The sequence below is a fragment of the Balaenoptera acutorostrata genome, chromosome 12 (assembly GCF_949987535.1).
Source record: "Balaenoptera acutorostrata chromosome 12, mBalAcu1.1, whole genome shotgun sequence".
Classification (NCBI taxonomy): Eukaryota; Metazoa; Chordata; class Mammalia; order Artiodactyla; family Balaenopteridae; genus Balaenoptera; species Balaenoptera acutorostrata.
The window spans coordinates 16,152,552-16,165,299 of record NC_080075.1 but is presented as its reverse complement, the minus strand read 5'-3'; the positions used below and the strand labels follow the sequence as shown (position 1 = coordinate 16,165,299).

The following is a 12,748-nucleotide window of genomic DNA, read 5'->3' as shown; positions in this document are numbered from 1 at the left end:
TTCAATGATACATTAAACAATATGGACTTAATTGATATTTATAGGACATTCCACCCAAAAACAACAGAATACACATTTTTCTCAAGTGCTCATGGAACATTCTCCAGGATAGATCATATCTTGGGTCACAAATCAAGCCTTGGTAAATTTAAGAAAATTGAAATCGTATCAAGTATCTTTTCCGACCACAACTCTATGAGACTAGATATCAATTACAGGAAAAGATCTGTAAAAAATACAAACACATGGAGGCTACACAATACATTACTTAATAACGAAGTGATTACTGAAGAAATCAAAGGGGAAATCAAAAAAAACCTAGAAACAAATGACAATGGAGACACGACGACCCAAAACCTATGGGACGCAGCAAAAGCAGTGCTAAGAGGGAAGTTTATAGCAATACAAGCCTACCTCAAGAAACAGGAAACATCTCGAATAAACAACCTAACCTTGCACCTAAAGCAATTAGAGAAAGAAGAACAAAAAAACCCCAAAGCCAGCAGAAGGAAAGAAATTATAAAGATCAGGTCAGAAATAAATGAAAAAGAAATGAAGGAAACAATAGCAAAAATCAATGAAACTAAAAGCTGGTTCTTTGAGAAGATAAACAAAATTGATAAATCATTAGCCAGACTCATCAAGAGAAAAAGGGAGAAGACTCAGATCAATAGAATTAGAAATGAAAAAGGAGAAGTAACCACTGACACTGCAGAAATACAAAAGATCATGAGAGATTACTACAAGCAACTCTATGCCAATAAAATGGACAACCTGGAAGAAATGGACAGATTCTTAGAAATGCACAAACTGCTGAGACTGAACCAGGAAGAAATAGAAAATATGAACAGACCAATCACAAGCACTGAAATTGAAACTGTGATTAAAAACCTTCCAACAAACAAAAGCCCAGGACCAGATGGCTTCACAGGTGAATTCTATCAAACATTTAGAGAAGAGCTAACACCTATCCTTCTCAAACTCTTCCAAAATATTGCAGAGGGAGGAACACTCCCAAACTCATTCTACGAGGCCACCATCACCCTGATACCAAAACCAGACAAAGATGTTACAAAGAAAGAAAACTACAGGCCAATATCACTGATGAACATAGATGCAAAACTCCTCAACAAAATACTAGCAAACAGAATCCAACAGCACATTAAAAGGATCATACACCATGATCAAGTGGGGTTTATCCCAGGAATGCAAGGATTCTTCAACATACGCAAATCAATCAATGTGATACACCATATTAACAAACTGAAGGAGAAAAACCATATGATCATCTCAATAGATGCAGAGAAAGCTTTTGACAAAATTCAACACCCATTTATGATAAAAGCCCTGCAGAAAGTAGGCATAGAGGGAACTTTCCTCAACATAATAAAGGCCATATATGACAAACCCACAGCCAACATTGTCCTCAATGGTGAAAAACTGAAACCATTTCCACTAAGATCAGGAACAAGACAAGGTTGCCCACTCTCACCACTATTATTCAACATAGTTTTGGAAGTGTTAGCCACAGCAATCAGAGAAGACAAAGAAATAAAAGGAATCCAAATCGGAAAAGAAGAAGTAAAGCTGTCACTATTTGCAGATGACATGATACTATACATAGAGAATCCTAAAGATGCTACCAGAAAACTCCTAGAGCTAATCAATGAATTTGGTAAAGTAGCAGGATACAAAATTAATGCACAGAAATCTCTTGCATTTCTATACACTAATGACGAAAAATCTGAAAGTGAAATTAAGAAAACACTCCCATTTACCATTGCAACAAAAAGAATAAAATATCTAGGAATAAACCTACCTAAGGAGACAAAAGACCTGTATGCAGAAAATTATAAAACACTGATGAAAGAAATTAAAGATGATACAAATAGATGGAGAGATATACCATGTTCCTGGATTGGAAGAATCAACATTGTGAAAATGTCTCTACTACCCAAAGCAATCTACAGATTCAATGCAATCCCTATCAAACTACCACTGGCATTTTTCACAGAACTAGAACAAAAAATTTCACAATTTGTATGGAAACACAAAAGACCCCGAATAGCCAAAGCAATCTTGAGAACGAAAAATGGAGCTGGGGGAATCAGGCTCCCTGACTTCAGACTATATTACAAAGCTTCAGTAATCAAGACAGTTTGGTACTGGCACAAAAACAGAAATATAGATCAATGGAACAGGATAGAAAGCCCAGAGATAAACCCACACACATATGGTCAACTTATCTTTGATAAAGGAGGCAAGCATATACAGTGGAGAAAAGACAGCCTCTTCAATAAGTGGTGCTGGGAAAATTGGACAGGAACATGTAAAAGTATGAAATTAGAACACTCCCTGACACCATGCACAAAAATAAACTCAAAATGGATTAAAGACCTAAGTGTAAGGGCAGACACTATCAAACTCTTAGAGGAAAACATAGGCAGAACACTCTATGACATACATCACAGCAAGATTCTTTTTGACCCAGCTCCCAGAGAAATGGAAATAAGAACACAAATAAACAAATGGGACCTAATGAAACTTAAAAGCTTTTGCACAGCAAAGGAAACCATAAACAAGACCAAAAGACAACCCTCAGAATGGGAGAAAATATTTGCAAATGAAGCAACTGACAAAGGATTAATCTCCAAGATTTACAAGCAGCTCATGCAGCTCAATAACAAAAAACGAAAAACCCAATCCAAAAATGGGCAGAAGATCTAAATAGACATTTCTCCAAAGAAGATATACAGATGGCCTACAGACACATGAAAGAATGCTCAACATCATTAATCATTAGAGAAATGCAAATCAAAACTACAATGAGATATCATCTCACACCGGTCAGAATGGCCATCATCAAAAAATCTAGAAACAATAAATGCTGGAGAGGGTGTGGAGGAAAGGGAACACTCTTGCACTGTTGGTGGGAATGTAAATTGATACAGCCACTATGGAGAACAGTATGGAGGTTCCTTAAAAAACTACAAATAGAACTACCATACGACCCAGCAATCCCACTACTGGGCATATACCCTGAGAAAACCATAGGTCAAAAAGAGTCATGTACCAAAATATTCATTGCAGCTCTATTTACAATAGCCAGGACATGGAAGCAACCTAAATGTCCATCGACAGATGAATGGATAAAGAAGATGTGGAACATTTATACAATGGAATATTACTCAGCCATAAAAAGAAATGAAATGGAGGTATTTGTAATGAGGTGGATGGAGTTAGAGTCTGTCATACAGAGTGAAGTAAGTCAGAAAGAGAAAAACAAATACAGTATGCTAACACATATATACGGAATCTAAGGGGAAAAAAAAAAAAAAAGGCCATGAAGAACCTAGTGGCAAGACGGGAATAAAGACACAGACCTACTAGAGAATGGACTTGAGGATATGGGGAGGGGGTGGGGTGAGATGTGACAGGGTAAGAGAGTGTCATGGACATATATACACTACCAAATGTAAAATAGATAACTAGTGGGAAGCAGCCGCATAGCACAGGGAGATCAGCTCGGTGCTTTGTGACCACCTAGAGGGGTGGGATGGGGAGTTTGGGAGGGAGGGAGATGCAAGAGGGAAGAGAAATGGGAACATATTGTATATGTATGACTGATTCACTTTGTTATAAAGCAGAAGCTAACACACTATTGTAAGGCAATTATACTTCAATAAAGATGTTTAAAAAAAAAAAATGGACAGACAGAACCCTAGGACAAATGGTAAAAACAAAGCTAAACAGACAAAATCACACAAAGAAGCATATACATACATACACACTCACAAAAAGAGAAAAAGGAAAAAAATATATATATCTATTTATATTTAAAAAAAGGAAGAGAGCAACCAAATCAGTAAACAAACTTACCAATGATAATAAACTCTAAATACTAAACTAAAATAAACATAAAACCAGAAAGAAATTAGATGCAGAAAGCAAACCCCAAGTCTAGAGTTGCTCCCAAATTCCACCACCTCAATTTGGGATGATTCATTGTCTATTCAGGTATTCCAGAGATGCAGAGTACATCAAGTTGATTGTGGAGATTTAATCCACAGCTCCTGAGGCTGCTGGGAGAGATTTCTCTTTCTCTTCTTTGTTCGCACAGCTCCTGGGGTTCAGCTTTGGATTTGACCCTGCCTTTGCGTGTAGGTCGCCTGAGGGCGTCTGTTCCCTGCCCAGAAAGGACGGGGTTAAAGGAGTGGCTGATTAGGGGGCTCTAGCTCACTCAGGCTGGGGAGAGGGAGGGAGGGGTATGGGATGCGGGGCGAGCCTGTGGTGGCAGCAGCCGGCATGATGTTGCAACAGCCTGAGGCACGCCATGTGTTCACCTGGGGAAGTTGTCTCTGCATCACAGGACCCTGGCAGTGACGGGCTGCACAGGCTTCTGGGAGGGGAGCTGTGGATAGTGACCTGTGCTTGCACACAGGCTTCTTGGTGGCTGCAGCAGCAGCCTTAGTGTTTCATGCCTGTCTCTGGGGTCTGTGCTGATACCCGCAGCTTGTGCCCATCTCTGGAGCTCATTTAGGCAGTGCTCCGAATCCCCTCTCCTCGCACACCATGAAACAATGGTCTTTTGCCTCTTAGGCAGGTCCAGACATTTTCCCGGCCTCCCTCCTGGCTAGCTGTGGTGCACTAGCTCCCTTCAGGCTGTGTTCATGCAGCCAACCCCAGTCCTCTCCCTGGGATCTGAACTCCAAAGCCAGAGCCTCAACTCCCAGCCCCCACCCAGCCCGGCGGGTGAGCAGACAAGCCTCTCAGGCTGGTGAGTGCTGGTTAGCACTGATCCTCTGTGCAGGAATATTCTCTGCTTTGCCCTCTGCACCCCTGTTGCTGTGCTCTCCTCCATGGCTCCGAATCTTCACCCCTGCACACTCCCCATCTCCGCCAGTGAAGGGTCTTCCTAGTGTGTGGAAACTTTTCCTCCTTCACAGCTCCCTCCCTGAGGTGCGGGTCCCATCCCTATTCTTTTGTCTCTTTGTTTTCTTTTTTCTTTTGCCCTACCGAGGTACGTGGGGAGTTTCTCACCTTTTGGGAAGTCTGAGGTCTTCTGCCAGCATTCAGTAGGTGTTCTGTAGGAGATGTTCCACATGTAGATGTATTTCTGATGTATTTTTGGGGAGGAAGGTGATCTCCATGTCTTACTCCTCCGCCATCTTGAAGGTCTCCCCCCTCTCATCCTCTTTTAGGCAGCATTCTAGTATCTCCCAAAAGCAAATTCAATGTCGCAAAACTTTGGCAAGCAATGTCAGTTTACCCGAAGATTTCCAGGGGAGACAGAGAGTTTGCATCACTCATCATACAGCAAAATGTACCAAGCATCCACAGGGGTTCCCTCTGTTCACCTCTGGAGTTTCTCTCAGCCCATCCCCCACATGGCCTCTCTGGCTGTTTCCCATCTACCAGCTCCCATTCCCCTCTTGTCTGTATTGTTCCCTTTTCTGTGCAGAGCAGTTTAGCTCACTCTGGCTTCTTTAATCATCTGTGCTCGCACCCATAATACAACTCAAAGGCCTCTCCATACACACCACTCACAATAGAAAACAGTAATAATTGTAAATAGATCCTCTGTCCCTGCCACACATCTTTACTTCCTGCTACATGCCCTTATACCTGTAGTCAGTGCTGGCTCTCACTCCAGAGGCCAGGCCATCCCAGGCCTCATGTTTTTAAAACACTGCTCTGTACTCTGGGGATCCAAAATGGATTTTCGCAGACATTGCCCATCAAACACAGTTCAGGTTCCAAAGCCACATCCAACCTGTCCCCGTTCTGTCTCTAGACCCAAATTTCCCACTAGTCCTCTGTCAGCAGCCAAATGGATCCATTCACATTCCCTGGACTCCCCAGATGCTTCTGTGTTTATGACCCTCTCTGTTTAGAATGCCCTCCCTTCCAGATTAAGTGCCACCTTCTCCTTAAGTGAAGCCTGTGGATGAGGCTGCAGTCTTCTGGGGCTGGATGTCCAAAATGGTCACTTATGTGGCTGGGATGTCAACTCCTACAGTCACCTCTCCATGTGGCTTGGGTGCTCACAACAGGGCAACTGGGTTCCAAGAGGGCAGCTCCCAAAAGCAAATGTTCTAAGAAGCCAAGGTGGAGGCTGCAAGACCTCTTCTGACCTAGCTTTGGATGTCAGGCAGCATCACTTGTGCTACAGTCTCTTGGTCAATGGAGTCACTAAAGCTAGCCCAGATTCGAGAGGAGGGGATTTAGACTCCACTTCTCCATGGAAGGAGTAGCAAACAATTTTCAGCAGTCTTTCTGCAACACATGTGAACGCCTCATGTGGGACTTCCACCACTCTGCCTGGGGCGGTGGGCTCTTCTCTCCTGCTGAAGTCTGACCTCCCAGAAGGCAGGAAGGAAGCCTCATCCAATCCTGCTTCCCCCCGTGGTGCTTAGCACCATATGTATCTCATGAGTGAAGAGGCTGTTTGCATCTCTCCATTAAAAAAGGCTGTTGAAATATTCAGACAATTTTTATATACTAGACCAAGCTTGGTTTTTCCTCTAGATGTCTTGTTTGGTGGCCTCGGTATGGTCAGGGGGCCGGCAGCAATAGGAGCTGCAGGAGAGAATGGAAATGAAGAATTGAGAGAAATGAGAGGCATGTTGTGTAGACACACCTGGGCTCTCTTCCAACAAGAAGTGCATCTGCTGTGGCAGCCTTTAGAAGCCATTTCTACTCGGGTCACAGCTCAGTTCCTAAAGGCAGGGGTTGCCGTTCTCACGCCTCTTCCTTTAGTTGGTGGGTATTAAAACAAGCAAGGTAAAGATTAGTAAATCCTTTCATTCTATCTAAATGACTTTGATAACACTTTTCTCATCCTGGATGTTTTGGAATTCCTGCTTTTCAAGGTTTTAAAATCTCCTTCAAGAATTAAAAATGAAGATGCCCTGAAAATATCTTGAGCCAACAGAAAAAGGGTTATAGGATGAATCATCAAAACACTGGAGTTTTGCTATTTGGAAGGGAAACTAGAAACCGAAAACACAATTGTAGGTGACAGCCCTGGCCAGGACATCCTCTACCAAACCCATCCATAATTCCATTTCACACTAAAGTTATTTAGAGTGTGTCAAGATTCGCCATGTTTTATTTTGGCGCCGAACTTACCAGGTCTTCACTGGACTTTAAACTCTCTGCCTCTTGTCAGGTTGTTAAAGAAAACTCTTTGCTTCTAAGTGTATTAAAGCAACAACTCCATTATTCTCTGTTGACCAAACTTTCCAGAGAATTAACGAGGCTTTCCCAGTTCTCTAGAATAAGTGAATGCTTCCTCCAAGCCCTTTTAATTTTAGGGAACGGAGGCCTATCTTTTGGTGAGGAGACAGACAGTCAGATCTTTTCCCCTTGTGCTCCATCCTGTTAGCAGGATGAGTTGGGGGTGGTACAAGGAGGCCTGCACAAGGACAGTGCAGCATTTTTAGGGGCTTGTGAAGCACACTTCTTGACATTGATCTGCCTTGGCCCTCAGCTGGTCTCCAGCGTCCAATCTGCTTCAATCTGTCTGATCTCCCCATGAGCAAAGCACCTCGATCCCTCTCAAGGTGACCAAGGAATTGGGCAGCCCTGCCTCACCTGGCATCTTTGCCCCTTGTGCTGTGGATCCTTAAGGCCGAAGCCATAGGATGGTCCTCTCATCCCTCATGAGACCCCAGTCTCTGCTGCAAGATCCCCTTGCCCATGACTTGCAGGCAAGCCCCTGAGTTCAGGCTCTGCTCAGATTTGTCACACAGCTCAAGACCCTTGGGAATTTCTGGATCTCCCCTCTCCCTGCCCTTGTGCTACTTGGAAGTGGCTGTCCCTCTCACCTGAGCCCTCCATGCCACCATCTCTGCTGCCTTCCTGATATCCTTGTAATGTGAGGCACCTTTTGGGGAGGAGGCCTGTTCCCAAAATTTCCAGGTGGGAAGCAGGGTGGAAGTCTTCTTTAAAACTGGTTCCTCTTAAATTTCAAAGAAAATTCTTACACGTTCTTCCCATACCCTAAGAATTATCTTGGGAAAATGCCAAGAAGAGGGCATGACCTTACCTAGCCCTTACACCTCTCATTCAAAGTGATTATCAAATGTGAGTTGAGGATATGAGAAACTCGTTTTGCCAGCTCACCTTTATTTTCCATTTTCTGTCCAAAGTCAATATTATGCCTTTTCAATAGTCAAGAATTTGGCACTGGTCCATTTCTGAAAAATGGGGAGAGAAAGAGGAGTGCACAAAATAAATATTACATATAAATGTGTCAATTTGGGATGAATTCTGGACTTATTCATGGTACATCACCTGTGTTGCTATTTACTCACTGAATTTGGGGGAGTCAGGGTGAGGAGCAGGGATATTTTTTCCTCCATGAAATTGAATTAAATCAGAGACACTGATAGAGTTCTCTTTCACAGTTGTTCAATACAACAATTGAAACCTCTGTGAGGACAGATGATCTACAGCAGCGCATGGAAATTCTACTAGAACAGACTCTCCTAACAGCTTATGTCAATGTCTCGAGAGGACTTTTTGAACAACATAAACTCATCTACAGCTTTATGCTCTGTGTTGAGATCATGCGTCAGCAAGGAAGCTTAACCGATGCTGAATGGAATTTCTTTCTCCGAGGTTCTGCAGGATTGGAAAAGGTATCTGTGTCAAGATTAGACAGTGAATGTTATTAGATAGAGCCCACAAGCACCTACCAATGCTCCACGGTGACTCTGGTGGCTGAAGGTTATACATTCAGCTGTGTGGCCCACTAGGGATCAGGGACCCAGACTATAACTTAGTTCTGTCTTTAGTCACTATATAATGTTTGTAACATTTGACCTCTTTGTGCAGCAATGTCCTCACATGTAGAAAAGAGAGTTGGGAGTAACCAGTGAACTAGTAGATGGGCACATGTTTTGAAAAGTTGACCATCTTACAAATGGGAAGAGTTAAAATCCAATAAAAGTTGTTATTCACAGATCTGGCCACACTGTTTGTGAAACCATGACCCTCTCTTGCCTGGACCCATCTTTCATTATAAAGCACGGGAAGGACTAGAACTTGATTGTTGCCTTCTGTCATACAATAATATTTGTCTAACTTGCCCCAGCCCCTCAAACTGGCCTAACTCACCCATATACCACAGACCTGGTGGCCCACAGAACTCAGGCACAGTCCCCCAACTCTTGCCTGCAGGTCCATCTGGTCCAACTCTAAACTCTTGGCTCTGTCTTCAATCGCAAGCCCTACCCTTGGCCCCTACAGACCTGACACCTGCATCTATTTGCCAATATTTGAGCCTCAGAGTATCACTGGGACATTGGACTTTGTGCTTTCATTTGACTCTCAGCACCCTGCACTCCCAGGACAAGCCCAAGGAAGACCTCTACACCAGATGGTCCTTCTTCCCTGACACCCACCCATCCTGCATACATACGTATTCTGTTAGTCCTTGCTTAACACTGTCTTAACTTCATAATCACAGTTAATACTTATAGAGGGTTTGCTATGTGTTTTATGTATATCTACTCACTTATTTATTTCAGTATTTCTGTTGGGTGAGTTCCTAATTTTATCTCTAGTCTGCAGATAAGTTAATTAGGCACAAAGAGATGAAGTAACTCATCATGATCACACACTTATTAGGGTTTGGAACCAGGATTCAAACCCTTGCAGTCAAGTCTGTAGAGCTTTCCTTCTTACCCACCTCACTCTGTTACTGACTATTAGTCAATCACTCAGCTAAGCCCTTCCCGGCATTGTCACCCTTCTTCCTTCACAGTATTCTTGTTAACAGCTGTGTTTACAGTTTTTTCAAGCAGAGGCTCAGAGAGGTTAAAGACCTTTCCAGAATCACATAACTAATAATCATAAAAACACTCAACAAACTAGAAATAAAAGAGAACTTCTTCAACCAGATAAAGAGCATATACAAAAACCCATAGCTAACATCATACTTAATAGTGAAAGCCTGGATGCATTCCACCTAGGATCAGAAACAAGAAGGATGTTTGCTCTCACCACTTCTTTTCAACATTGTACTGGAAATTCTTGCCAGGACAGATACACAAGAAAATGAAATGAAAGGCATCCAGATTGGAAAGGAAGAAGTAAAACTATCTCTATTTGCAGATGACATGATTTTGTACATAGAAAACACTAAGGAATTTACTTTAAGAAAAACTATTAGAATTAATAAACAAGTTCAGCAAGGTTGCAGAATACAGGATCAACATACAAAATTAATTTGGATTTCTTTACATTTGCAATGAACAATATAAAGTGAAACTAACAATTCCATTTACAATGGCATCAATAATAATAAAATACTTAGAAATAAATTTAACAAAAGAAGTTCAAACTTATACTCTGAAAACTACAAAACAGGCTGAAAGAAATCAGAGGACCTAAATAAATAGGAAAACATCCCATGTTCATGGATTGGAGACTTAATATTGTTAGGATGGCAATACTCCACACACTGATCTACAGATTCAGTGATATCCCTATCAAAATTCTAGCTGGTTTCTTTTCAGCAATTGCCAAACTGATCCTAAAATTCATACAGAATTACAAGAGATCTAAATCCCAAAGCTTACTACAAAGCAGCAGTAATCAAGACAGCAAGATATTAGCATAAGGATAGACATATGGGTAAATGGAATCAAATGTGAAAGTCCAGAAATAAAGCCATGTGTCTATGGTCAACTGATTTTGACAAGGTTGTACTGATACATACTACAACATGAATAAACCTCGAAAACATTAAGATGATAAAGGATTTGTATTTAGAATAGATAACGAATTCTTACGAATCCATAATAAAGACAACGCAACTTAGAAATAGCCAAAGGACCTGAATAGATATTTCTCCAAATATATACATAAGCACATGAAAAGCTGTCTGACCTCATTATTTATCAGGGAAATGCAAATCAAAATGATAAGGAGATGCCATTCACACCCACTAGAATGGCTAGAGTCAAAAGACAGATAATACCAAATGTTGGTGAACATGTGGACAAATCAGAACCCTCATAAACTGCTAACATGAAAAATGGTGCAGCTGCTTTGGAAAACAGTCTGGCAGCTCCTCAAGCAATTAAATGTAGAATTACCACATGACCCAGCAATTCCACTCCTAGGTATATATCAAAGAGAAATGAAAACATAGGTTCACACAAAAACTTAGACATGAATATTCATAGCAGCACTATTTGTAATAGCCAGAAAGGTTAAAGCAATCCAATCCATCAACTGATGAGTGGGTAAACAAAATGTGGTATATCCATAACAACAGAATATCATTCAATCATAAAGAGGAATGAAGTACTGATACTACCACAACATGAATAAACCTTGAAAACATTAAGCTAAGTGAAAGAAATCAGTCACAAAAGACCACATATTATAAAATTTGATTTATATGAAGTATTCAGAAGAGGCAAATGGATAGAGACAGAAAGCAGTACCAAACTTTCAAAGTTTAGTTTCAAAGTACTAAATTTTCAAAGAACTAGTTTCAGTTTCTTAGGGCTAGAGGGCATGGGCAGATGGGAGGGGAACTGCTAAAGGATACATGGGGTTTTTTGAGGAGATGAAATGTTCTAAAATTGACTGTGGTCATGGTTACAAATAACTGTGAATTTACTAAAATACATTGGATTGTATGCTTTAAATGGGTGAATTGCATGGTATATGAATTGTATCTCAATAAAGCCATTTAAAAATGTGGTATGAAACCTCAGGCAAACATTCATGAAATTTTCAAAGAAGTAGTTTCAGTCTACAATCACAGCTGTTTTTCTGTCTCTTTTTAAACTGTTTACCCACGTGCAAGGGCTTCATGGAATATTGCCAGATGGCATAATACTTTTCCCAGAAATTTGTGGGAATATATGAAATGATTAGACATATACACACTCAGCCCAGCTGGAATGAGATTTTCACTTGTCTTGCTACTGATTTTGCTATACTACTCAGCATTTCCTATCTCCTAGAGGTGAGAACATCTGGGAACTGGATTTAAAAACTAGTTCTCTAGGAAAAAAACATTAATATAAGAATATTTGAGGGGTGGGGAGAGACTGGTGTGGCATGTTGGAGGACAGGCTAGAAGTAGACTTTACAGGTTTTATTTTAACCCTTCACCAGGTCAACTGCTTTCTGCATATGTCAACATGAAAAGTTTCATCAGCTGTACTTCTGTTCAAAGGCCAACAAATAGAATTGATTCAACACCATTTGTATCTCACTATATCTTATACTTGTCCTGGGTAAATGGTTATTTTTAACATTCTATTAGAGTTTGATTTTTCACTTAGACAAGGTGAAAGCATATTCTGTGGTTGTCTTTGTGAATTATTATTCACTTTCTTTCTGTCTTCTAATAGGAACGCCCACCTAAGCCTGAATTTCCCTGGCTGCTTACTGCCATGTGGTTTGCATGCTGTGACTTAGAAGAATTATTTCCAGTTTTTAAAGAACTTACACAATACATAGTGTTACATCCTATTTCCATACGCATAGGTAATACGTCAAAAAGGCTCTGCTATATGGGGTTGTAAACAAGCTTGTGAATCCTAACTCTAAGGTCTCCTTTAACCTCTTCTGCAATATCAATATTTTTCACTAAGAAATGTCCTCATTATTAAGAAATTGTGAATTACCTGTTTTCCCAATTTCTTGAGTTGTATGCTTGGCCCATGAATTTTCAATATTTCATGTTTACTATTATACCCATTTTAAGAAGATGCAT

At 40.9% G+C, this 12,748-nt stretch overlaps 1 protein-coding gene across 1 annotated transcript in view; it reads left to right on the top strand.

Moving 5' to 3' along the window:
• Positions 1–12,748, top strand: part of DNAH6 (dynein axonemal heavy chain 6) — a 304,153-nt gene that overhangs the window by 223,532 nt on the left and 67,873 nt on the right. The window contains exons 60-61 of the mRNA XM_057558258.1: positions 8,412–8,645; positions 12,384–12,519. Coding sequence (XP_057414241.1) covers positions 8,412–8,645; positions 12,384–12,519 — 370 coding nt within the window. The remainder of the gene's footprint in view (positions 1–8,411; positions 8,646–12,383; positions 12,520–12,748) is intronic.